Raw genomic sequence first — 25,106 nt, forward strand, 5'->3', positions numbered from 1 at the left:
AAAGACCAGAGCGGCTTTATCCCCACACGTAACACCTCTCAATGTCAGGCGACTGTATCAAGTAATTCATCACCCAGAGGCTTTGGGGAATTTAAATGTATTTATTTATTTATTTATTTATTTTAAACGTTTTATATAGCGCTGGCTAGACCCGGAGGTTTCAGAGCGAAAATGCGATATTGATGTCGGTTGACCTAGAGAAGGGTTCCGACAAGGTCGGATGGGACTACCTCTTTGAAGTCATGCTGAAGATGGGTCTGGGTATACAAACAAAAACAAGACCTGGAATCCTATTTCTTTGAAAAAAGTAACCACACTATATACTTTTAGTGGTCGGGTTATTTATTTACCCTATTTTTTCTACTTTTGTTTCTTATTTTGATAAGGAAATTCTCTCCTTTCTAGGAAAACACATATATCAAAAACACAATTTCTACAACATTGAACATTGATGACACTAACATTTTTTGACATACACATTTATGACATTTTACTATCATCATTTATAGCCCATATGTCAAGGACTGAAAAACAATTATGACGTCCTACAAATATATATCACATATATATATCCACATATACAAACATATGCCTCATCTCGCTCTGGCTTATATGTGTGTACAGAAATTCACTTTTCCTGGTTTATAATTAAACTATTTGACATCATAGAATGATTATGCCTTGATTATGCCTTGATTATGCCGACGCGTTTCAAGCCTCGCTGTTTTCTTTGCGGGCTTTCATCAGGGCTCCTTAGTGACAACATATTGGACACATCTTTGGTTTTTATCTTTTTGGCAATCCTATGAGACCTCACAGCTTCAATTATAGGCAGCAAGATGCACCGCGTGTTTCTTTAATGTAATGGCTTCAAGCTTATGTTGAAAATAATTTCTCTTGCGCGCTCTGTTAGCTCGTCGAGTCTGAATCGTTCTTTCGGTAGGGGAGATTTACTGCTCCATATCGTTCTTATCCTCCACTCCTTAGACCCACATTATCTGTCCTACTGGATTCACTTCTCATGCGGTCGCTTCCGTGGTCGGCGTATTACTTTTGCCTCCAAGCGTTGATGGGTCTGGGGCAGGACTGGATCAATTGGGTTAAGTTTTTGTACACTAACACAACAGCCCAGGTAAAAACGGGCAAAACTCTTACCCCAAAGTACGCGGTTTGCAAAGGTACAAGATGGGGTGCCCACTGTCCCCACTACTTTTTGCCTTGGCTGTTGAGCCCCTGGCGGCGTTGATTTGTCAGGAATATAAGGGTGCAGGCATAGTGGTGGACGGGCATGAGCATGTCATTTCCCTCTATGCGGACGATATATTCTTATACATGCAAGACGGGTCTAAGAATATTAAGCGTGCTATGGCATGCTTGGAAAATTTTGAAGCAGTATCATGCTTACGAGTCAATAAATCCAAGACCCACATCTTCCCTATCAGGAGGGTTGAGGCCACTAGATTTCCCCCGGGACCTGATTTGGTCTCCCACCTCCTTCCGGTACCTGGGGATTCAAGTCTTTTAACAGTTGGAACACCTTTGGGAAGCTAACCTGGGGAAGGCTCGCCACTCCTTAAAGGCCTGTAATTCCTTTTGGCAATCCCTTAAACTACCAGTAATGACTAGGATAGCACTCACTAAAATTATCATACTCCCAAGGCTGCACTTTTTTTCACAAACCTACCAGTGGGAATACCTACCACATGGTTTAAACATTGAGACTCCTTAGTACGAGATTAAGTCTGGGATGGTGGTTGTAAAAGAGTCTCCCTGGACATATTTCGGCAGCCCCTGGAGAAGGGAGGATTGGGCGTTCCGGACTTTGAGTAATATTTCCTGGCCTCGCAGCTTCAATGGATCGGTGGGGCTGATTGATGGGGGCTGCGATTGGTTGGGCTTGCAGCGAAGCCAGAAACTTTAATAACTGGATTGCTTGCCCTACAGATGACTCTCCCAAACCCTGTGTGCTATTGCCATTGGCACAAAAATGCTGGTGCAGTTGTATCTCAAAGACAACTAAAGCGAGACTATACGTATCTGCACTGCCACTGGTAGGCCTACCTCATGGTGAGCCTGTGATATATATTTAACTGCAGCACAGATGAGGTCCTGGACCACGGTAGGTATTGTTACAGTGGGTGACTGCTACCACCAAGGCACCATGATGCCAATGAGAAACCTAACAGAACATTCCGGCCTGCCGCCATGACAGTTCCTCACCTATGAACCGCCCCATGAACATTCAGGAACTTGTGGGGGGAGGGGACACCGACAGGAACCTGCAACACACATGATCCTACAGTTACTGGTCACATTGGGTCTCGCTGGACACCTAGTATCAAGGTTGTACAAATCCCTTACGGCTCAGTTGCGCCGTCCACTGCTGGCCTTGCATACCAAGTGGGGAGAAATACTAGAAAGAGAGCTGACTGAACAAGAATGGAAGCAAATTCTAACCTCCACGTAGAAAATTTCGTGAAATACCAGGCTAAAATATGTACAATTTAATTATGTACACATGACGTACATGACACCGCATAGATACAGTTGGTGTATGTAGGTGTACCACGCGCATGCCCCAGATGTGACCAATTCGATGCTGACTTCACACACATGATAGGGTATTGCACTGCCCTATGGCCCTACTGGGAAGGCATAGTCGAGACCCTGAAGACACCCCTCTGAAGGTCTCCTCCCTGTACCATAGAGGCATGTATTCTGGGATTGTTCCCGAGACCAACTGCACGTAAGGTTGGCACTAGGTTTATTGATCTGGCATTGTTACTGGCCAAGAGGCAAATAGCCATGAATTGGAAGGCAGCCAGGAGCCCCAGTGTGCCACTCTGGAGGGAAGATGTCACAAGATGGGCAAAATCCAAGGAATAGGCACTGTTCAGGAAAGAGGCTAGGGGAGTACAGATTCACCCCATTGCAGATTTATGGACGTAAATATTGGTTACATGAGAACACCCAGAGATTGGGCGAGAGGAGGACTCTACAGATAACAATGATAGCTCAGGGGAGGAGCAGGCTGAAGCAACCGGGGAGCGAGCTGAAGGGTTGACCTAGGAGAAACGGAGGATTCCTGGACATTTGGGGGGGTGCCAAACGTATGATGTAGGGCAGGAGCGGCTAGGCCAAATGACTCACTGGCTGCATACAAATAGAGGTAATGTTTAGCCAGAACATATGATATGGCTAATAGGGCGTAGGCCCCCAACCCAAAGAGATTTGCCCTGACAAACTGAGCCACACAACCCGATGCTGGGAATGTGAAGTCAACACCCTTGCATATGTACGCAGCCCTCCCGGTCCCATTTGCTTTAATGTTACGTTTTTTCTTACTCGTATTGTTCAAATTCACACATTGGCGAGTTTTCCTTTATGTAAAAGACAACATGGCCTATATTGGGCCAACTCTCAAAACAAGATTGCAGACTTTGTATGTCACCCCTTCATAATTATAAAATAGATACTCCCATGCAATGTATGTGATGATCTATTGCATATGATAACATTTTATGTTCCTGAATATAACAGCAAATATAAATATAATAGGCATAAGATGGCAATACACTCATATGTTGAACTTCTCTGTAAAATTGAAACTGTCAACACATATATATAAAAAAAATATTATTGCTTACTTACCCATTATTATGGTTTGCCATCTTGCACAAGATTCTGTAAAGGTTTCCATTTTAGATGATTTTTATCATGTACTATCTTGTTTTTCAGATTGCTTGTCTGTACTAACAATACACAATGTGTTGTAGACAATATATCAAGGTATTTGTTCGTTACCCTATATGATACATTTTCATGCCTCTTCACCCATGTGTCCAAGCAAGTCACACTGATATTTTTGAATGCAACACAATGCTGCCTCTTTGTGACTGGTTGCTTTACCACCCCAAATGAATTAGTCATTTGGAAATGTTACCTTTTCTTAACTATATTGAGGTTCCATTCACATCTAACAAACGTTACACGCAAGAGTGTTCCACAGTTATCATTGCTTATGTGATGACAATAATTGTTATAAAGGTGCTTCTAATAATGTTGCGTTTGTGCTGTCGTACCCTGTCCGCCAAACTCTAAATCAGCCCATAGTTTATTGAACTAACTATAATTTGTGTCTCCACCATGCACAGCTAATGATCTTACTTACTACATTACCCATTACATGTGAGACATCATTGATGACCTCTCAAATGACATCATTGATGACACCATTGACATATACAGCATAGAGTTTATATGTGCACCCATGTGGGTAGATAGCATGGAAATAGCGTAAGCCCTCGAGGCAAGTGTGGTTGTACATGGTGAGAGATATATAGTGCTCTTCTTACAAATCGCTAATGTCTGGGGTGCAAAGAGTGCTCCATGTTAACCAAGAGAAAGGCTGAGCACACCTGGTGTGGGTTGCAGAGCTATGTTTCTAAGTAGGCTATGGCTTAAAACCAAAGCCTGTTGTAAAAAAAAAAGCTTCTGTTGCAGTAGATTATCCACTAGTTTATATTTGGGCATATCACAGTATAAAGTAGTTGTAATAAAGTGCTGTAAAGAAATTCTGTGTAGCGAGGATACTGCTAAAGTGTGGATATTTATTACCAGAACTTAGTTGAAGATTGAGAGGGATTACAGATTGTTGAATAATGTAGAAATGTTGTGGTGTCCTTCTTAGTGGTGTTTATCTCTTAGTGGGGTTTTAAACTTGACTCTTATTAGTATGCCATTGTGCCCATTTCAGAAATGTGTGTAGTGTATTTTACCAAACTACAGAAGGTGGTCCATAGAGCCTGGCAGAAGGTTTCTTTCAGTGGCAGATCCATACCGGTCAACCTCTTGACTTAAAATTCGCTCAGAGGGCAATCGTATTAAGGTGAATGCAGAGCAATACTTTTTTGGAGGGTATCAATTAAAAAGTGTCTGCCTACATTAGAGTCTATGGTGGCACATTGTTTTTAGATGGGTGAATACCACTAAAAAGGAGGTAGCATCCATCAAATGTGGATGGCCTTACATTTGCTATGTATGTAGCATATGGTCAAACGATATATCCGTTAACACATGATTAGTGATAGTAAATTGACCACAGGTGTAGAGTGTTGATTTACTTTGCCTACAAACACTTTAGGAAGCAGTCACAGTGACTGCATGATGTCATCAGTGTTCGCATCAATTATGTCATTTAACATGGAGTGATTTATTATGTGGGGTCATAAGCAGTACATGGGGGTCGTACGTTTTTCAGAGGTTTTAAAAAAAAAATGTTAGTCTTTATTTCAGTTCAACACCTAACTATAAGTCATGTTAACCTTTGTTTCTTCAGTTATTTTCTTGGAAGTTTAGTAACATAAAGTAAGTTCTTATTACCATATCTACATGTGGTGAAGTCACAATATTGTCACTTTAACCTTTACTTTTTTTCAGTGACTTTCTAATTTTGTTTGATCATATTCAGACTTGAAAATACACCCACCCAAATACCTCAGCCAGACTACAGCCGACACGGTCACAGCAGAGGGTTGGCTGCATTGTCTGGCCACTGGCCAGGCCCTTCACTCAACCCCCACGGTGTCCTTCCAACCCCCGCTGCACACAGCCTTTGTCGTGCATAACTGGGTTTGGCCCTAGGGCCTGTCCTCTGACCAAGCTCTACACCCAACACTGCCACAGCCGTCCAGCCTTTCGCAGTGTGGTACTGAGGCTAGCTCAAAAGCCTGGGCTGATTTAAAATCTCTGAAGATTTCTTATCTATTCAATATTTGAAATTCTATTTCCATCTTGGAGTTACTTGTCGTAACAAAACTTAAACCTTTTTGTAAAGCTTTATCCAAAATAGGTTTAACTGTTCCATTTATTTCTGGCTTTTCTATTTGGTCATTTGTTAGTGTCATGGCTATTAAACCTCATGTTAAGGCAGCTTAAATTTAGATCATGCGATTTAAGCTGGATATTACAGGCACCTCCGCTTCACTATAATCTAAGAGTCAGATGTAAGACTGTGTTTTGCAGTCTCAAACGGGAAATCGATCAGTTTGCGACTGCTAAAAATGGTTGTTGCATGTGCAAACCCTATTTTGCGAGTTGCTAAAAGAAGCTATTATGAAGGGGTGTGCCAAGGGCGTCCCTTCCTAATAGCAAGTCGCAGGGGAATGTATGATTGTTTTGCGACCGCGCAATCGCAGTTACCGCCAACTTCAAGTTGTTGGTAATCCATTTACTCATGGAAAGTGGTCCCCTAGGGACCCCTTCCTCTTTGTGAATGTATGTGAAAATATTTTTTAAGAGCAGGTAGCGGTCTCATGAAAATGTTTCAGTTTTTTCTTTTAAACACTGCATTTGAAAAAAAAGTTGCTTTTTAAAAAAAGCAAACACAGACATGGTGGTCTGCTGTCCCCTGCAGGCCACCATCCCTGCAATATGTTAGATTCCTAAGGGGTCGCAAATTGCGACCTACCTCATTAATATGAATGAGGTAGATCTTTAGCCACCCCTGTAGAAATCGCAAACAGTGTTTGAGACACTGTTGTACCTTCCATTTTGCGAGTCGCAAAACGTCGCCATTTGCGATTGCAAAATGGTATGGTCGTACTTCTGGCCCTAAATGTTGGGTTATGGCAAATGCAGGCCTTAATTTGAAACCTGCCACCCTGCTCATGATATAGTTTGAGACAGGCCCTTGGTAGCCTTTTCAAATGATGCTGCTATTCTAGGACAACCTCTGATGTAGGCTACTGTGAAGCGATGGTGTGCAGCTCCTACCAGACTTCTGCTTAAGCCTAATCTCTCTTACCAACTGCCTCCCACACAGGTCTAGCCTCACCATTTCATGATGACCCCACACGTAATCTATGCTACTTTGGCTGGCCGGAGATTGTTCACTGAGGAAAAGAACACTCAACATTCACACGAACAAACCCCTAGTAAAATGCAGACAGCACAACATCTGATTGGATAAACTAACCCAGTCTAATGCAAAATAAAGGTACAGACTAGCTGCAACCCAGATTCCATGTCCACTAACCTGCGCTCCGACAAAAATAACCTGCATGTATGATTGTCAGACAGGGCAAAACAGAGTTCCATGTCTTGTGATCTACAGCATCTCCACAACGCCATGTGGTGGTCCATAGTTGACACATTTAAGTGGCTCTGCTACTGTCTGCCAAAGATCTGTGATTCTGCTACTATTTTACCTTTCCATTAATGGAATCTGACATTCTCTAACTCTCTGACAAGAAATGTAAGTGTGGAGATTACAACTTGTGTGGTAAATATTATTTATGGGGTAAATATCTTATTCATTAACACCTTTTTCCAGAATATTTTAGACCTTTATCCACTGTTCTGATGACCCTTTTGTTAAATATAAGTATCCGTTTAGTGTATGTTGTACCTTTTACATTGTGTTTGGGCCACTTTATTTGGCTTTATTCTGGTAATCTTAAATTGCCCTTTTCCACATAGTGGTATTTTGGCACCAGGTTGTGCTCCACCATTCTGAATAGCTCAATGCAATGAACTGTATTATCAAGGGGGCTAAAAGCATCGCTTTAGTCACGTGTTTTATGTTTTACCTGTTTGCAGGTGTTCAGGGAAGTATTACCCACCTAATCTTCCGGTTGCCAGCGTTGTCATTTGCTTCTACAATGAAGCCTTCTCTGCTTTGCTTCGGACAGTGCACAGTGTATTGGATCGCACACCTGCAGACCTTCTTCATGAAATCATATTAGTGGACGACAAGAGTGAGCTAGGTGAGTGAGACTTCTGCCCCAGGTGGAGGCCCGGCCCAAATGAACCTTCTTATTCACAGCAGCCCTTATGAAGTTTGCACATAGCGGCTTGCAGTTTCCAAAATGCTTCCAGTGTAGAATCCACACAGAAAATGGGTCAATTTCTTTGGTTTGACTATTGAAAATAAATAAATAAATGAAAGTTTTGAAACTGGAATTTGGAAACTTATTAAGAGGCTTTAAGCAAACTAGTAAATTAGTTCAGGTATAAACAACCTTGAACTTGAGAACGTTTGGATTTCCAGTTTTGAACATAGAAGTTCAACAACTGGACTGGCACAGGAAAAGTAACCTTGTGGATGCTTGCCACATGGACATGTTTTGGCAACTAATGTCCACAGATTCTCTAGTCCAGTTGGCTTTGGTTGACCATCCTGACCATACCTCTAAGAGTGCACTAGTTTGGAAAAGGACTGCCACAACTAGAAATGTGGTGAACTGTTGACATGGAGTCGTCACCTTAGCCACATGTGAAGAGGTGTATATCTAGGTGCAGATTGAACAAGCATTGGAAATGCAATAGGTCTCGCAGTAGGAAAGTTTGAGCTATAGGTGTTATTTATTTTTTTGTTTTTTATTTATGTGTTGTTTTTTCTAAATAGCTAAATTAATAGCTTTCTTCTTTACAAAGCCAATAGTTATAATTTTTGTAAATGTGACACCTCTAGCATTTGTAAAGCAACATGTTTTGTATTAACGGGACTTATATGTGACTTATATGTATTGATATAAAAAAAATCAATGGCTTTAAAAAACAATTAATAATTAATACGTAAATAAAATGGATTTTATTTTATATTGCCAATAGCTTAAAGTTTATTAAATATATTTAGTGAAGATGCTGTGGTTGCGCTGAGTGAGGGTGAGTGAGGGTGAGGGTGAGTGAGGGTGAGGGTGAGTGAGGGGTTGAGGGTGAGTGAGGGGTTGAGGGGTTGAGGGTGAGTGAGGGTGAGTGAGGGTGAGTGAGTGGGGGTGAGTGGGTGAGGGTGAGTGAGTGAGGGTGAGGGGGTGAGGGGTTGAGGGTGAGTGAGGGTGAGGGGGTGAGGGGTTGAGGGTGAGGGTGAGGGGTTGAGGGTGAGTGAGGGTGAGGTGTTGAGGGTGAGTGAGGGTGAGGGGTTGAGGGTGAGGTGTTGAGGGTGAGTGAGGGTGAGGGTGAGGGGTTGAGGGTGGGTGAGGGTGAGGGTTTGAGGGTGAGTGAGGGTGAGGGGTTGAGGGTGAGTGAGGGTGAGGGTGAGTGAGGCTGAGGGGTTGAGGGTGAGTGAGAGTGAGGCTGAGGGGTTGAGGGTGAGTGAGAGTGAGGGTGAGGCTGAGGGGTTGAGGGTGAGTGAGGGTGAGTGAGGGGTTGAGGGTGAGTGAGGGTGAGGGGTTGAGGGTGAGTGAGGGTGAGGGGTTGAGGGTGAGGGGTTGAGGGTGAGTGAGGGTGAGGGTGAGTGAGGGTGAGTGAGGGTGAGTGAGGGTGGGTGAGGGTGGGTGAGGGTGGGTGAGGGTGAGTGAGGGTGGGTGAGTGAGGGTGAAGGGTTGAGGGTGAGTGAGGGTGAGTGAGGGTGAGGGATTGAGGGTGAGGGGTTGAGGGTGAGTGAGGGTGAGGGTGAGTGAGGGTGAGGGGTTGAGGGTGAGTGAGGGTGAGGGTGAGTGAGGGTGAGGGGTTGAGGGTGAGTGAGGGTGAGGGGTTGAGGGTGAGTGAGGGTGAGGGGTTGAGGGTGAGTGAGGGTGTTGGCTATTGTGCGCCGGGGTTTACACTACTTCAGTTAGGGCCGCACACTGCATGTCAGAGAAGAGAGAGAAGGGGAAGGGGGAGGAGAAATGCGACACGGCGGGCAGGGGAGGGGGCTGTGTTATCTCAGCAGAGTCGAATCAACAAACGGAACAGTGCACCGCCGTTAACATTGTAGAAGTGGACATCCAGAAAAAATACAGGGATGGTTGGAAAAGGTTAATTATCTCGTAGCCCACACGCTGGAGTCAGAGCAAAGTCTTCAATGTTTATCCAGGCGTACTTGACATTAACATACCGTATGATGTTTAATATCCGCTCCCCTTTTTAAAAAAAAATTCAGCCACAAAACAGCACATGGCGCTTATGATATATCAGTGGGTTGGAAACATTACCGGCGCGCTGGAGCGCCGCTGCGGCGCGCAGCGAAGCACTTGCCCCACTAGGTTTGGGGGAGAGATTGAAGCATTGGACAAGCTGTCAAAGATGCATTTTGGGAATGCTACAAAACGCGCAATTACCCAGCAGCTCACGGCTGCCAAGAGGCACTTCCGGAACTGAGCTCTGAAATGGGTTGGGGAATGAGAGGGGGGGAGGGAGAGAGAGTGGGATTCGAAAGACAAAAGGGGGAGAAAAGACAGGGTAAGGGAAAAGAATAGGAGGAGAGGAGGGTAGAAAGAGACGAAAAGCGAGTGAATAAAAGGGTTTTTTTGTGACAAAGAGGGAAAGTGGTAGTAAAAGGAAGGGGGGGGAATTTAAAGGGAGCGACAGGAGAGGGAATGGAGGGGTGAAAGGCAAATGGTGTACACGGTTTAAGGAGGATGGATTTGTTGCAAACTACAGTGAGAAGTAGGGGAGCCCGCAGAAGAGTTGGATGAGAGAAGAAATATGTCAAACAGCACAAAATGAAGGAGTCCAGAGTGGAGTGGTAAAGGAGAATAGAAAGGGAGAGTGGGCAGGGGAGGGGGCGGAGCGGGGAGAGGGAACAGACGGAGCGAAGGCAGATAAGGGGAGGGGGGAGGAGAAATGCGACACGGCGGGCAGGGGAGGGGGCGGAGCGGGGAGAGGGAACAGACGGAGGGAAGGCAGATAAGGGGAGGGGGGAGGAGAAATGCGACACGGCGGGCAGGGGAGGGGGCGGAGCGGGGGCTTACGTGTGTGATTAAAAAAAGATCAGAATAAACCATGTTTGTGGGCTGGGTCTGCATGGCGATGTTGAAAGCTTAATTTGCTGTGTTTAATTTGGGGTTGAAAGCAATGTGGGAAAGAGGAGAGGAAGTGAGCAGGCAGACACAGAAGCCAAACAGTCTGTGTAGCTGCCTTTAAAAGAGTGGCGGAAATGTCAGGGGGTCTCGAGGAGCCCCTGCAGGATGAGGTAAAGGTGTTTATCAAAGAGGCATTGAAAGGGTTAGCTCACCCCAGTAGGCAGTTGTCTGTCCTTGAGAGACATTTCAAAGGCATGTGCGGGCAGACCTGGACTCTGTGAGGGCTCATGGAAGGGCTGGATGTTTACACCAATGCGACGCGACCAGGCAGGGGAGGGGGCGGAGCGGGGCTGTGGGAGGAGTGCGGGAACAGACGGCGAGGGGAGGAGAGTAGGAGGAGGAGAGTAGGGGAGGCACGGCCTAGCGGCCGTGCAATCAAGAAGTGAGGGGGCGGGAGAGTAGGCAAGGCAGGCGGCTGGGGGCATGTGCACGCGCTTTTAAGCTCAATGCGCATGCGCATTGAGCTTAAAAGTCACGGGCACTGCAAGGAATCGCCACGATTCCTTGCAAGTTGGACAAAGAGTGGATAAGCCCCCATAGTCTCGCTTGCTCGATGCGCATGCGCATCGACAGGCGAGACCTAAAAACGCTGGTCAGCTCCTTATTGGTTACAAATTAGTGGATGTGTGAGAGGTGTGTCTGCAGTGCTTTTCTGAACTGCTGGAGTGATGAGACAAGCAAGAAGGATGTTGTTTCAGATTTTGGCTGCAAAGCTGGAGAATGCTTATCTCCAGGTTTTTCTTTCATTTTTTTTACACATCTTTTAAACATTTACATCGAATGTGGGGATCAGCATTTTAAACTGTTTATGGATTTGTGCTGACATTTTTTAGAATATTCACAGATTGCCCACAATACCTCCCTTTGGTTAAAGGGCTGTCATAATTGAACCGAGTTTGGAATATTGCACCTCTTTCAGGTTCCAAGTCAGCTCTGTAAATATTCTTAGAAAACGTATCTAGTGTACTCAATCATTGCAATCAACTCTGGGTCCTACATATAGGTGTTTTCATTACCCACTCAGGTCCTCACTATGAGTGGCCTCATAATTCTTACGGGCCAGTACAACACCCCTTCAGAATTATGAGGTAAGCAGAAACACTGTGGATCTCTTTACTTTTACCTGGAGCTGTTGGCTACTGGAAGCAGCTGTCATTTCTGGGTGAAAGTCTGGGGCAAAATGGGGAATTACCAAGGGAATTTAAATTACAATGATCCCGGTAAGGCCCATTTGTTTATGGGATGTTAACTGTTATACTCTGAATTCTTGATATTTTCTCATCAACCCCTGCCACCTTGTGATCGAGACCTCTTTGTTAATTCTGCTGGTGTGGAATTGCCCCCCCCCCCCCTTGAGCCCAAGGCACTCGTAATGAGACCCCCAGTGGTACTCGTTGTGTCTATCTCTAAAGAATGATAGAGTGAGCAGATGCACAGATTCAAACCTGTGTCCTTTGCTTGTGCTTCTGCTTCTGATCTCTACAATTGAACCTTTAATAGTGGTACATTTCCGGATTTAAGTGAACATTAGTTATCAGTAGCTAACCAATATTCAGAGATAAATAGCTGAGACTATTTACACCCATGTAGAACAGTTCTCACTAGTCTGTTTGTGTTGATGTTCTCTGTGTGGTGTGCGTTTGCAATTTGTTTCCCTCATTTTCCAAACATAGCTCCTTTGAGCGAATTCCTTTGGCTTTTAGTACAATGAAATTGCCTGTGACACATATCTTGCAGTGCAAAGGTTGTATGAGATGCCACCTTCTGCATAAGGTGCCCTTAAGTCTCGTTTGTTTTCTTTTTTTTAATTCATCTTGTCTGATACTCTCATCAGTTTCCTGCTTTGTTGATGGATCTTTTCCATAAACACAAGTTTTGTGACTTTTGCTGCACCTGTATCGTATCATTTGCCATGGTGACTGAGCGAGTGGATCACGCAGATTCCCTGGAGGTCCCCAAGGTGTTTGTGTGGTTGTAAAACTGAATGTCACTACACTGCTTCCAACTTGGGGTGGGTGAAGAATTCTGCTCCGCCGGCGGAGTCTGCAGAGTTTTGCCCACTCCGTGCGAAATCCCCAAAAACTCCGCAAAGTGACACGGAGCAGAGGTTTTTTTCTCGAGCGGCTCACCAACGGTTAGTTGGTGAACGCTTGTGAGAAAAAATAATGCGCTAGACCTCCTCCTAACGAGACATTTCATTTGCGGGCAGTCGCGGCAGGACACGATCGCTCACATTGAGAAATCAGCCAAGCGCATTGAGGAAGCTGCCGCTCGAGAAGATTGCCTACTCAAGTGCCAGAAAGCAACAGCGCCATCTGGCTCGATATGAAGGGGCATTTGTGCTGATTTTACAGTGCAAGACACACTCCTGGGGCAAAAAATCAGTGTGAGCAGCACAACTTAACAGACTCCACTGCATAGGGACTTCTAGAATGTGAATGCTTAATAGATTGCCACAGTGACCAGTGTCTGTGAGGTCACCATTCTCCAGGGAGACTGCAATCAGTTATCTTGGCCAGGCAAGGGAGCTACACGTATGCAACTTGTATCTTGATGAAGAAGACTGTCTTATGTTCTTGTTTCTAGGCAGCAATGTAGAACAGGCTATGATGTAGCGTGTACTAGACTGTATTGCATGTCATCATAGAATGTGTGTATTCAAGTTGGCAATCAGTTACGACTTCCATGCAGGAGCTTAAGGACATGCTCATCCTTTGCTCCAAAACTACAATAAAGGAATTACTTCTAAATCCTGTTTCAGTGTTCCTTACAACACTGGCGACGCAGATGGGATAGCAAGAATTTGTCAGATGTGGAACAAGCACCACAATCACGTACAATTCTTTCAACCTGAGAATCCATCCGAGGCCACCAGAGCAGCCTTTTAATAACTGATTTGGTCCTAACAATACCTGAATGGCCTTAGTGGCATAACTCAATAATCCAGTTGCGCAAACTTTCAGGTGGAACCACCCTTTCACCTCTTAATAAAGTGCCGTTCTCCACAGTCAATTCAAATCTGACCTCCCAAAAAGGTTTGATAGAGGGACCCAATAATTATTTTTTAGGCCAGTCATGTAAAACATGTGAAATTACCATTTGGAGAATTTGGTCTTTGGTGTACTCAGCAGTCCACTCATCCTTACCAATAGCAGAGAACCCTTAATCATGGATAAGGGCCACTTGTAAATCATTCCATTCTCCATCCTCACACTTTTCTAGCATCACAGGCCTCCCGGAAAGAAAATCTGCCACAACATTGTTCTTGCCCGGCATATAAATAATCTTGTAAACAAAATTTTACATGTGCATAGAAATTCTTGCAAGTCTTGCAGAAGCAGTCCTAGCACCTTCTGTAGTTAGAATCTTAACTAAAGGCTTATGGTTGCAGCAGTGTACAAGCCTTCCCCAAATGAAAGACCTGAAATGTTCTAAAGCCCATGCACAAGATAATGCCTCCCTTTCAATGTTTAGGTATCTCTCTTCACTAGGAGAAAGAGATCCAGAAGCATAAGCAATTATATTTTCCTTTCCTTGACTGTCCATCTGCGATAATACGGCGCCTAACCCTTTGTTGCTGGCGTCAGTAGTGATGACACTGTCTAAAGCAGGATCAAAACTGCGAAGTGCTGTAGCATTGGCAGTAGCCAATTCAGTGGCTTTGAAATGACTGTCACACCTCAAGGACCAACCGAACGTGCAATTCTTTTTGAGTAATTGGCAAATGTTGAATGTCTTTTCTGAGAAATTAGGAACATATTTTGAACAGAATTCAGCCATCCCTAAGAATGATCTGACATCCTCCTTGCAAGTGGGTACAGAGGCTTCAGTGATGGCAGACACCAGAGTAGATTTAGGTTTAACACCTGACTCATCATTAACATGATCCAGGTACGTAACGCTTCTCTGTGCAAACTTGCATTTAGAATGTTCCACTGTAAGCCCTTTGTTCTCCAAAATGCTTAAAACTCTCCTTAGTCTTGATGTATGTTCCTCCTCATCAGCACCAAAAACAAGAATGTCATCTTGGAAGAAGGTGACACCTTATTCCTTGCTGAAAAGTTGAAACATTAACCGCTGAAAAACCGCTGCTGCCGAAGCTAACCCAAATGGCATATGATTAAATTGAAAACATCCAAATGGAGTGATAAAGGAGGTGAATTTCATCGACTCCGGTGACAAGGAGATCTGATGATAAGCGGACGAAAGGTCCACAGTGGAGAACCATTTTGCTATATTCAAACATGTCACCATTTCATTGATTTTTGGCAATGGAAACCTATCAACCACAATGTTGTTATTTAAGTCCACACACAGCCTGAACTTATCGTTGCTCGCCCACATATGAGTGAAGGGTTGTTACCTCACCCGCAGACACCACCACCTCATCAGATCCGCCAAAAAGACCTCCTTCAAAGACCGCCTACACAACAACAGACCTCCTTCAAAGACTGCCTAGACAACAACGCACACAACAGCAAAGAGCTCTGTGGTAAATAAATAAATAATACCTCTATTTTTGAATGGATAAATGAATAACAGATAGCTCAATAAATAAGAGTCAAGATTCGAGGTAGTAGGAGTTTGCAGGTTTAATACAGCATAAAGGACAGGAACAGGACAACCTGCACAGGAATAGGATGACAGGGCCCGGCAGCTGCCGGGGCTGGATATGGGATGAGCGCGCTAACTTTAATAACAGTACACAAGCATATATACTAAAACAGTTGCATTACAGCGAATACAATAGGCGGAGCAGTGGGTGTGGTCAATAGCAGTCACGAAAGATAAGAGTGAAAGTGGGTGTAACAAGAGGCGTGTAGTGATGTAAACGTAACAGAATATGTCATAAATGGGGCGGAAACATGGAGGGGGCTACCTAAGGAGCCGGGACCTCTAACCTAATGGTGCGTGCAAACTGACAATGACGTGTTACTAGGAGAAGCTGGGGGCTATGAACTCTGTGCTAGGAGCAGAGACTGAAGTCTGGAGAGTCAGGGCGACATGTACCTAAACCCTATCTAGTATCTAATGTTTAGAGGACATGTTGATATAAACTAAGAGTCAGGAGGGGAGAGGCTAACAGACTCTAAGACTGGAGCATGCATTATTCTACATGTAGTGCGTGTTGAGGAATATTAAATGACCATTAATACAGTATTTCTCTTACATGGAGACGTAAAGGCTAGACAATGACGGAAACTATTGATGCGATTCAGTAGCTTAGGAATGCAGAGAAGGAGGGCTGGACTGATAACTAGAATCATAACATACTCTTGGCAGACTCAGAGGCAGAGCCAGGCCGAGCCGGGCACTGTGAGGCAGGAAGTAAGTGAAGGGTCGAGGATACAGGTGGGGGCTGTATCGCTCCTCAGCGAGGGTTCAGGAGACAGGAGCTGAATCTGGTGTCCAGGCCCTTTTGAGGCCTAGAAACGGGGACTTTACAATGAAATAACGTGCACACTGGGAAACGTGGCAACGTAGCTTTACACAGGCCTAATACTCGTAGCTTTCACGAGAACTGGAAACTAGCATACTAGAGATGGACACAACTGTAATTGCGTCTTTAATCAAACATGGGGAATACATATGCATATTTAATCATGCACACATAACATAAGATGGGGAACACGTAGGGACACAGAACATGGCAAAATTTACTTTTCCACATTCCCTCCTTGTCACTACGTTTCCATCAGGAAACATCAATATTCATGATACCATCTATCATTTCATACAGTATCATTTGCTCGTCTCGAATTTTCTTGGAACTGGATTTAGAACGGGACTTGGGACTAGGAATACAAGAGGTAGCACAAATGCCGCAAATCGCAGGGCCACATTGTATACAGAGGCAGCAACTGAATATGATCGCTACTGCAATACCCAGAAATGACAATACTTTCCATCCCCAGGCGGAAATTATATTCCAGAACCAACCGGACCATGTCCAGGTGCCTGGATCTTGGTGTAACATATGGGCAATTTTATGGAGTCTGGTTATGGCTGAATAAACAGACGGCGCGTTATTAGGAATGAAAATGCAGCAACTAGATCCGATGACTCTACATGCCCCGCCCCTATCGGCCAGTATGACGTCAAGGACGAGACGATTCTGGAGCACGACAATTCTCATAAAGGATTGCTCTTCGGTTAAGTTACCTAGAGCAGAAGTAGTCTCAATCACTACTGCTTCAAGTGTTCTGGTTAATCTACGTATCAGTTTACTATTTACAACAGTGCCTAAGTAGGGGAAGACACCTTTATTGATATCTATGTATTGTTCTAGAGCAGTTTCAGTATAATCGACAATCGGGAGGTCTCTTTTGTGTCTAGTATGTACTAGGTGGGAATTCCTATGGTAGTCTGGTGGGGCTAGAAAAACTGGTGGCAGTAGGAAGGCAATGTAACAGGTTCCCTCCCAATCGAGGGGTAGACGAACATATGCGGTCTGACCACAAACAAAATAAGAATGACGTGAAGCTTTGAAAATAGATTTCCTACTGTCACTATACTTGACAATAGTAGTACAATCACTATGGCCTACATGTACGGAACCATTATTTCGGACACATAATTCGCCTTTAACTGGTAATACTGATATAGTAGGTAGGTCTGGAGTAGAATCAGACTGAACATTCAGGACCATGAAATTCGAAGAATAATTACCTAAATTATAAACTTCATTTTCTAGATCTAACCCTGTTCTGTGGGGAAGACCTTGCTTGTCTGGAAAACATGTACTGTTAAGAAAAGACATATCTGTTGAGGATGACGTTAACGTGGACCATGCTCCACACGAACCATTATGTGAAAATGGATAAGGAAAGAGTGGCAGAACTCCCTTCGGTGTCTGGAAAGGGGGGAGTCGACCACACACCCAACAATTAGTGGCATTGCTGGTCTGGTGTGAATAATGTAACATGCGGATGAAGGAATTATTACGCATAGCGAGACGATAAGATAGTTCATGAGGAGGCAGATCACTAAACGTGTGTTCTACTGTAGCATTAGCAGACTTATTTACATGAGAAACTGGAAAATACAAATAAAATGCATAACATGTGCAGGTAATCATAAGGCTGAAAAACAATATGAAACTTAGAAAAACGATACATCGGATTGAGTTTTGACTAACTCTCTCACTATGGGGGTCTATTTTATACATGTCAGAAACCGGTCTAACCGTTTCACCTAGGGGAGGACTTAGACAATCAAACTGGCTGACTTATTTTACTAGACCTTAATTTGAGTTTATACTCCTGTTGCGGAGTTTTCTCTAACAGGGAGGGTTCAGTATCATTGTCTTTTGCGGGACAGTCTTTAAGAATAGTACTTTGGCAGTCTTTAAGATCCTCGGAAATGTTCTTTGAAACAGGCTTTAGTCCAAAAAATCTTTTCACATGTGACAGGTGGACCCAGCCCTTCCTGCCTTCCAGCTTGACGGCAGTACGGGTGGCCAGGAGGACCTGTCGGGGTTCCTTCCAGCGAGGCTCCAGCGGACTTGAACGATCAAAATTCCGGACAAGAACCATGCATCCGGGAACGATGTCATGCGGTGCCACCTCGGTATTGTCTGGAAATGCGGCAGCAACCTGTGAACGACAAGAGTTGAGGGCAGACATCAAGGAAGCTAGGTAATCTGTCAGCATATTACTTGAAACATCTGTAATACTTCGAGGTCTAGGTGTACCCCACATGTTAGGGGGGCGGCCGAATACGACCTCATACGGGGACAGACCTGATCTGGAATGTGCGACCATACGCATATAGAATAAAGCGACTGGCAGAGCTACTAGCCAGTCCACACCTTTCTCTTTACAAATCTTGGCAATACGGATTTTCAGGGTCTGATTATGTCTCTCTACTAGACCAGCTGCTTCAGGATGGCGTACACAATGGAACTTCCACTGGTACCCTAACAACAGGGAAATATGTTTCATAAGCTCGGATGAGAATGGCTGGCCGTTATCAGAATATACGACTCTAGGGAGTCCATAACGGGGGAAGAATTCACGAACCAACTGCTTGGCAGTGGTCGCGGCTGTGTAATCTGGGACTGGATATGCTTCTGTCCACCTGGACAAAGCGCATACAACTACAAGGACATACTTGAAACCTCGACATCGCTCCATCTGAATATAATCCATCTGGAGGACTTCAAAAGGGTGGTCAGGGGGCTGGAATCCACCTTGTTCCACCGGGACACTTTTACCTGGATTAAACTGACAACATATCATACAGGTACGGACTTTCTGTTTGGCTGCAGCCCGTAAATGCTTGTTGAACCAAATGTTCTGGATACTGTCTAACATAGCTTTTTCTCCTAAATGTGCTGGACTATGTGCGGTATTGATAATGACTTGAACCATAGAGTCGGGGAGAAACCATGTGGCTTTACCCTTCGTTACCCATCCCTGATCTGTCTGGACCCCTCCTTGTTCGGACCATTTCTTGATTTCATCGGGAGTAGCATGTAACTGGATATCTATGACATCTTGAGTGGGGTCCTTAACTGTCATACATGTAGTCAGATCTGGAGTATGTGTCTGTGTCGGGTTAACTGAAATGTCTGGAGTCTGTGCTGTAAGCTTGGCTGTGCGATCTGCTAGATCATTACCTCGGGAAATAATGTCAGTAACTTTCGTATGTGCTTTGCACTTCATGATAGCAATAGATGTCGGTAAATGTATGGCATCTAACAGAGCCTGAATAAGGAGACCATGCTGAATCTTGGTTCCATGAGAAGTCATGAAACCTCTCTCCTGCCAGAGCACTCCGAAGTCGTGTACGACTCCAAATGCGTAACGTGAATCTGTGTAAACATTAACTTTCAGGTTCTTAGCGTGTATGCAGGCTTGAGTCAGAGCAACTAGCTCTGCTGCTTGAGCAGACAGGGTGTCAATACGGTGTGTTTCTATAACTTCAGTGTCTGTAGTCACTGCATACGCGGCTACTAGTTCTCCTGTACTTGTTCTCATACATGAACCATCCACATAAAGTGTCAGGTCGGGATCTGGTAATGGAATATCTGTCAGATCTTGTCTTGGCTTAGTCATAATGTTGACTACTTCCACACAGTCGTGTGTGGCAGGATTTGAATTAACTGATGGTAACAGTGTAGCAGGATTTAGAACGTTGCAGCGTCTGATTTCTATGTGTGGCTGGAACAGTGTCAATTCATAACCTGTTAAACGTGCAATTGTCAAGTGCTGAGTCTGTGTTCGGTTTAAAAGAACTTCCACGGAGTGTGGAACTTGTACTGTCAAGGAATGTCCTAACACTATGGAATCACTTTGTCTGATAGCTAGTGCTGTGGCTGCAACTGACTTGAGGCACGCAGGCAGAGCCTGGGCTACAGGATCTAGTGTGCTCGAGAAATAAGCACATGGCTTGTATTGTCCTGCTTGATCTTGTGTGAGAACAGATAATGCTGTACCTTCACGTTCAGTGACGAAAAGTGTAAAAGGCTTACTGTAGTTCGGTGTAGCTAGAACAGGAGCTTGGCATAAGGCTTTCTTTAACTCATTGAAACTAAGTGTATGTTCAGATGTCCAAGGTAGGACAGTCGATACGGCTGCCTCCTGTGTCGTTAACTGTATCAGTGGCTTGGCTAGGAATGCATACTGAGGAATCCATTGTCTGCAGTAAGAAGTAAGGCCGATAAAAGCACGTACCTCCTTCTGGGTCTTGGGCTGAGGAAGACTCGCTATTAACTGGATACGGTCTGGTGTCAACTGCCTACCCCTCTTGGACAGCAAGTGGCCTAAATAGATCACTTGCTGGACACAGAATTGAAGCTTCGAAGGGGACACCTTGTGCCCCATCTCTGCCAAGAAATACAAGACTGTAAGTGATGCTCGCTCGCAAGCACGTTCAGAACGGGCTGTGATCAGTAGATCATCGACATACTGGAGCAGGGCAGTGTCAGTTGGCATGTGAATATTGTCTAGTTGTCTCTTAAGTGCTTGACTGTAAATACTAGGACTTTCTGTGAAACCTTGAGGAGCTCGTGTGAACATATAGCTCCTTCCATTTAAACAAAATCCGAAAAGAAACTGGCTGTCTGGATGAATGGGGACACTAAAAAATGCGTTCTTGAGGTCTATGACTGTAAAAAATGAGGCTTCGGAATCAATGGCTGTCAATAGGGAAGAGATATCTGGGACAACTGGGTACTGGGGAATAATACATTTATTAAGTTCTCGAAGGTCAATCACTAATCGATATACTGGGGGTGCATTTGGATCAGTACGTTTCATGACTGGAATGATCGGAGAATTACATACATTGGAGTCAGTTTCTACAACTACTCCTTGAGCCATGAGCTCGTCAATGATTTTGGATAAGGCTGCTACAGCCTCAGGTGGCAATCTGTACTGTCTGATTCGTGGCAGGACTACACCTGGCTTGAGAGTCACACGATGGGGTGTGATTTGCATATAACCAACATCAGTTGGACCTTGCGCCCATAGATGCTGCGGGACATTGGACAATCTCGGATCAAAATCTCGTAACACATAGTGACCCTTGAAGTCACGTAGAAACAGTCGTATTCCCTCGGGGGAACAGCAAATAACTGCACCTAATTCTTTCAGTGTTTTAATACCTAACAGATTTTCTGGACATGACTTCGTAAGTAATAGATCAGTAGTGCGGGACAATGGACCTACTTCTAGAGTAACTGGCTTAGATATCTCGTTTACAATAGGCTTTCCTGAAAATCCAAGGGAAACATTTCTAGAGCCTGAGAGCGGAGCCCCTGGAACTTCGGCGTGGCTGATGGTGGTCCTACTTGCCCCTGTATCAATCAGAAACTTTCTGTCTTTCCCTAATACTTGACTATGAACATAGGGACCTTCTTGATCTACAGGTATCTCGATGAGAGGCAAGCCTACCTCCCTCTCTAGGCTGTTTCATGAATATGGCTGATACTCTGGATACTCTGTCTGTGCATACTGGTACATCTGCTGTGTAACATGCTGTGTTGCAGCGATAGGCTGCGGTGCTGGAACTGTCTGTTGTGCATTCTGTGGCTGAGAAGTCTGTGAAACTTGTTCTTGTCTAGGCGGACGTGGTCTTTCTTTAGTCTTACCAGTAGCTATATTGTGTTTCAGAACTGCACACTCGTTTATATAATGACCTGGCTGTTTACAATAATTGCATGTCCCTTTAACGGGAACTGCAGGATGACTTGCTTGATTCGGACCCCTCTTCTGACTGTCTTGAGGAACAGATTGTGCAACTAGTACTTTCATTTTCGTGTCTTTCATACGTTTTCTTTCATGATCTTGCTCTTCTCTGATTCTATTCTGGTGGTACTGGAGCATCTGTAACATCTGGGACGGAGTATTAGCTTGCCAGGTACTTTCGACTTTCAAAACTCGATTCTTTACTTGGGGACTTGAATTCTCGACTAATTTAGTAACAAAAAGATGAGGGTATGACTCGCTACTCGTTTTCAATCCACTGTTTATAATAAAACACTTTTCAAATCTAGAATAAAAATCACTAGTGTCTTCGTCTTGTTTCTGTTTACAGGCTGAGATTGCATCCCAGTCTTCCTTTTTAGTGGCTAATAATCTAGGCAAAACTTGTATTAACAGTTCTGGTAATTCTTTACATTTCTCTCCTAGACCGGTACCTGGTACTCGTATCTTATCTTCAGCTTCGAGAACTGCCCAATCGATCTTTTTCTCTCCCACCTCCCATTCTTTTTCCTTGAGTTTCTCGTATACCCCTGCGGGCAACAGGACCTTTAACATTTTAATTATATCTGGATACGTGTATTCTCCCATACGGAGCATGTCTTTTAATTCTCGGTGGAACCCTGCTGGATCTTTGTCGTGACAGGGAATTAATTTCTTCATCTCTAAGAGTTCCATCTTTGTAATCGGGGTGTAAACAAACACTCGTTGCATTTCACCATCTGTTGTCCTGACTGGGTGTACTTCTCGTAACGGGTTCTATCTATGTAAAACGGTTTACTTTCTGGAGGTGAGACATGAACAAAATGCGGGTTCAAAAACGTACTATATTTGTGACGTTGTTCTAGAATAACACTAATTAAATCGGTACCTAGACCTTTCCATCTATACTGGAGTAACTCGTTCAGGACATCGTGTAACGGACCTGGATCAGAGTGTTTACCCTCATACAGAGTAATGAGGTGCTGGATCATATACATACCCACCAGTCGTTGCTCGGCTGGGGGCAATTTCAGAAACATTTGTGCCACTATTTCGTCTGGAAAAGTGGTAGAATCAGTAATCCATCGGACTGCTGATCGGACTAGTTCTTGTTCATGCATAGTACTTAACTCACTATAACCGATTCGTGACTTCAAAATGTGATCGGTAGCTTGAAATACTTGTTCTAGAGAACCTTGTTCTGGTGCTGGATGATGAAAAACTGTCTTGTGTTCTAGGCATAAATGGCGATCTGGAAATCTAGATTTTCCTACATACGCTATTCTAGTGGGATTCTCGTCGTCTACCTCTTCGGTAGAGTCATTTTCTTTCTCGCTTACTTGTGCTGCTTTACGTTGTTCGTGTAACTTTAGTATTTCTTTACGAATTTTCTTGTACATACTCTCTATACTACTGATAGTCTTGTGCTTACCCTCGGCTATATTATCACTCCACCTTGTCAGGATTCTCATTTCGGCCGGATCTTTAGTCGGGTAGTCTTGTTCTCTTATTAGACAATTAATCAGAAACTTTAATATCCTGAGCTGGATCTCAGCTTTCCTTTGAGACATGGCTTCGCCAATACTTTCTGGATCATCCCCTGTACGGATGAAACGATATATTCTGTCTAGATCTCCTTTCATATCTGGTAGGGTGTCTAAATACCCGGTCACCCGTCTTACACGGATGGAATATATTACTGTACTATCATCACCTGCAACCGGATCATAGCGGCATTCAGTAAGAGCTCGTCGGATATCTGCAACGGACTTAAATTTGGGCGTACGTTGTAACGCACATTCATGTAACTCGGCCAACGTTCTACGTTGGTGTGGTGGCGGGGTACCAGGAGGACCTCCTTCTGCGGCCCCTAAACTGGAATCGTCGACTGATACTCGTCGTACCGGTGCGGTGGGAAATTGTAATGTAGGCTGGACCGGGGGTACCGTAGCGGGTACTGCAAAGGGTGCCCCGGTGTCTGGGGGAGCAGGAATTGCCTGATTTACAGGGACTGGCGGAACAGGATTTGCATATTCCGGGACTGTGTCGTCCAAATAGGACGAGATAAAAATATCAGCTGCGGTCGGTTTGTGACGTAGCTTAGTCGGAACTAATGGTGGCGGAAAATTACTGGATGCCTCCGGGGTCGCTTTTGGCAAGCCCTCGGCAAGAAGAGGATACATACCCTTAATAAGGGCATGCCTCTGTCTGTCTGACTGTTCGGTTTTGACTCGTTCACCTATCTCGATTAATTCCCTTTCTTGGGCTCGTTCTAAAGATTCTCTACTTAATTCTGACTTTCTGATTTCTTTTTCGGTTCTCTTATGAGATTCTTTGCGCCATAACTCGATGGCATCTTTCTGTGACTGTCTGGCTTTCTTTTTCCATAATGCTTCTTCTACTCGCATGATGCACTCGGCATCCCATGTGCCTGATACAGGCCATCTATACTTTTCCTCTAACTGTTTGGTATACTCTACCCATAAATCTAGATATAATATGGCACTTATGCCATGCTTTTGATACATAAAATGACCTGGACTGTCCCTAGGCGGGACAGGAACTGCTGCTTCTAGCAGACCTTTTCTGGTTTTTAACTGACGTAGTTTAGAAAATAAGGGCATGACTGAACTGTAACCTAGACACAATACGCAATTACAATACACAATGAACACGATAAATACTCCACATTCATACCACGACATTACAATACATGAAAAACATTTAAAATAACAGTTCGAACAGAATACTACCTGGAATACTGAAAACAGAATACATGAATTTTCTCGAGAAACAGAACTGACTAGAACAGAAACTAGATGTACTGCTAAAACAGTACGAAACTCACCGGTCTCATAAAGAGACACGTTAGGACCCGCATCCACCAAAGTGGACACTTCGTTTTGGGTCTGTGTACCACCAACCCACGGACCAGAGTCAATTAGATTGACCCTGTCTAGATACTACCCCAGCAATGGTACTCACCGGGCAGCAAGAACGGAAGGCCTCGGACTGGACTGGACTGCTTCGACGCCGGACGGACGAACTTCGGACTTCTGTTACGGGTGGGCCTCCGGATACCTCGGACCTTGGACTCTCGGCTTGGGCTCTGGTCGGGACTCGCCGCGTTCCT

General features: G+C 44.4%; 1 protein-coding gene across 1 annotated transcript in view; it reads left to right on the plus strand.

The window, feature by feature from the left end:
• The window catches only part of GALNT11 (polypeptide N-acetylgalactosaminyltransferase 11), a 339,938-nt gene that overhangs the window by 201,869 nt on the left and 112,963 nt on the right, over positions 1–25,106 (plus strand). The window contains exon 4 of the mRNA XM_078663224.1: positions 7,600–7,766. Within this exon, the coding sequence (XP_078519350.1) occupies positions 7,600–7,766 (167 nt within the window). The remainder of the gene's footprint in view (positions 1–7,599; positions 7,767–25,106) is intronic.

The sequence above is a fragment of the Lissotriton helveticus genome, chromosome 10 (assembly GCF_964261635.1).
Source record: "Lissotriton helveticus chromosome 10, aLisHel1.1, whole genome shotgun sequence".
NCBI classification, from domain to species: Eukaryota; Metazoa; Chordata; class Amphibia; order Caudata; family Salamandridae; genus Lissotriton; species Lissotriton helveticus.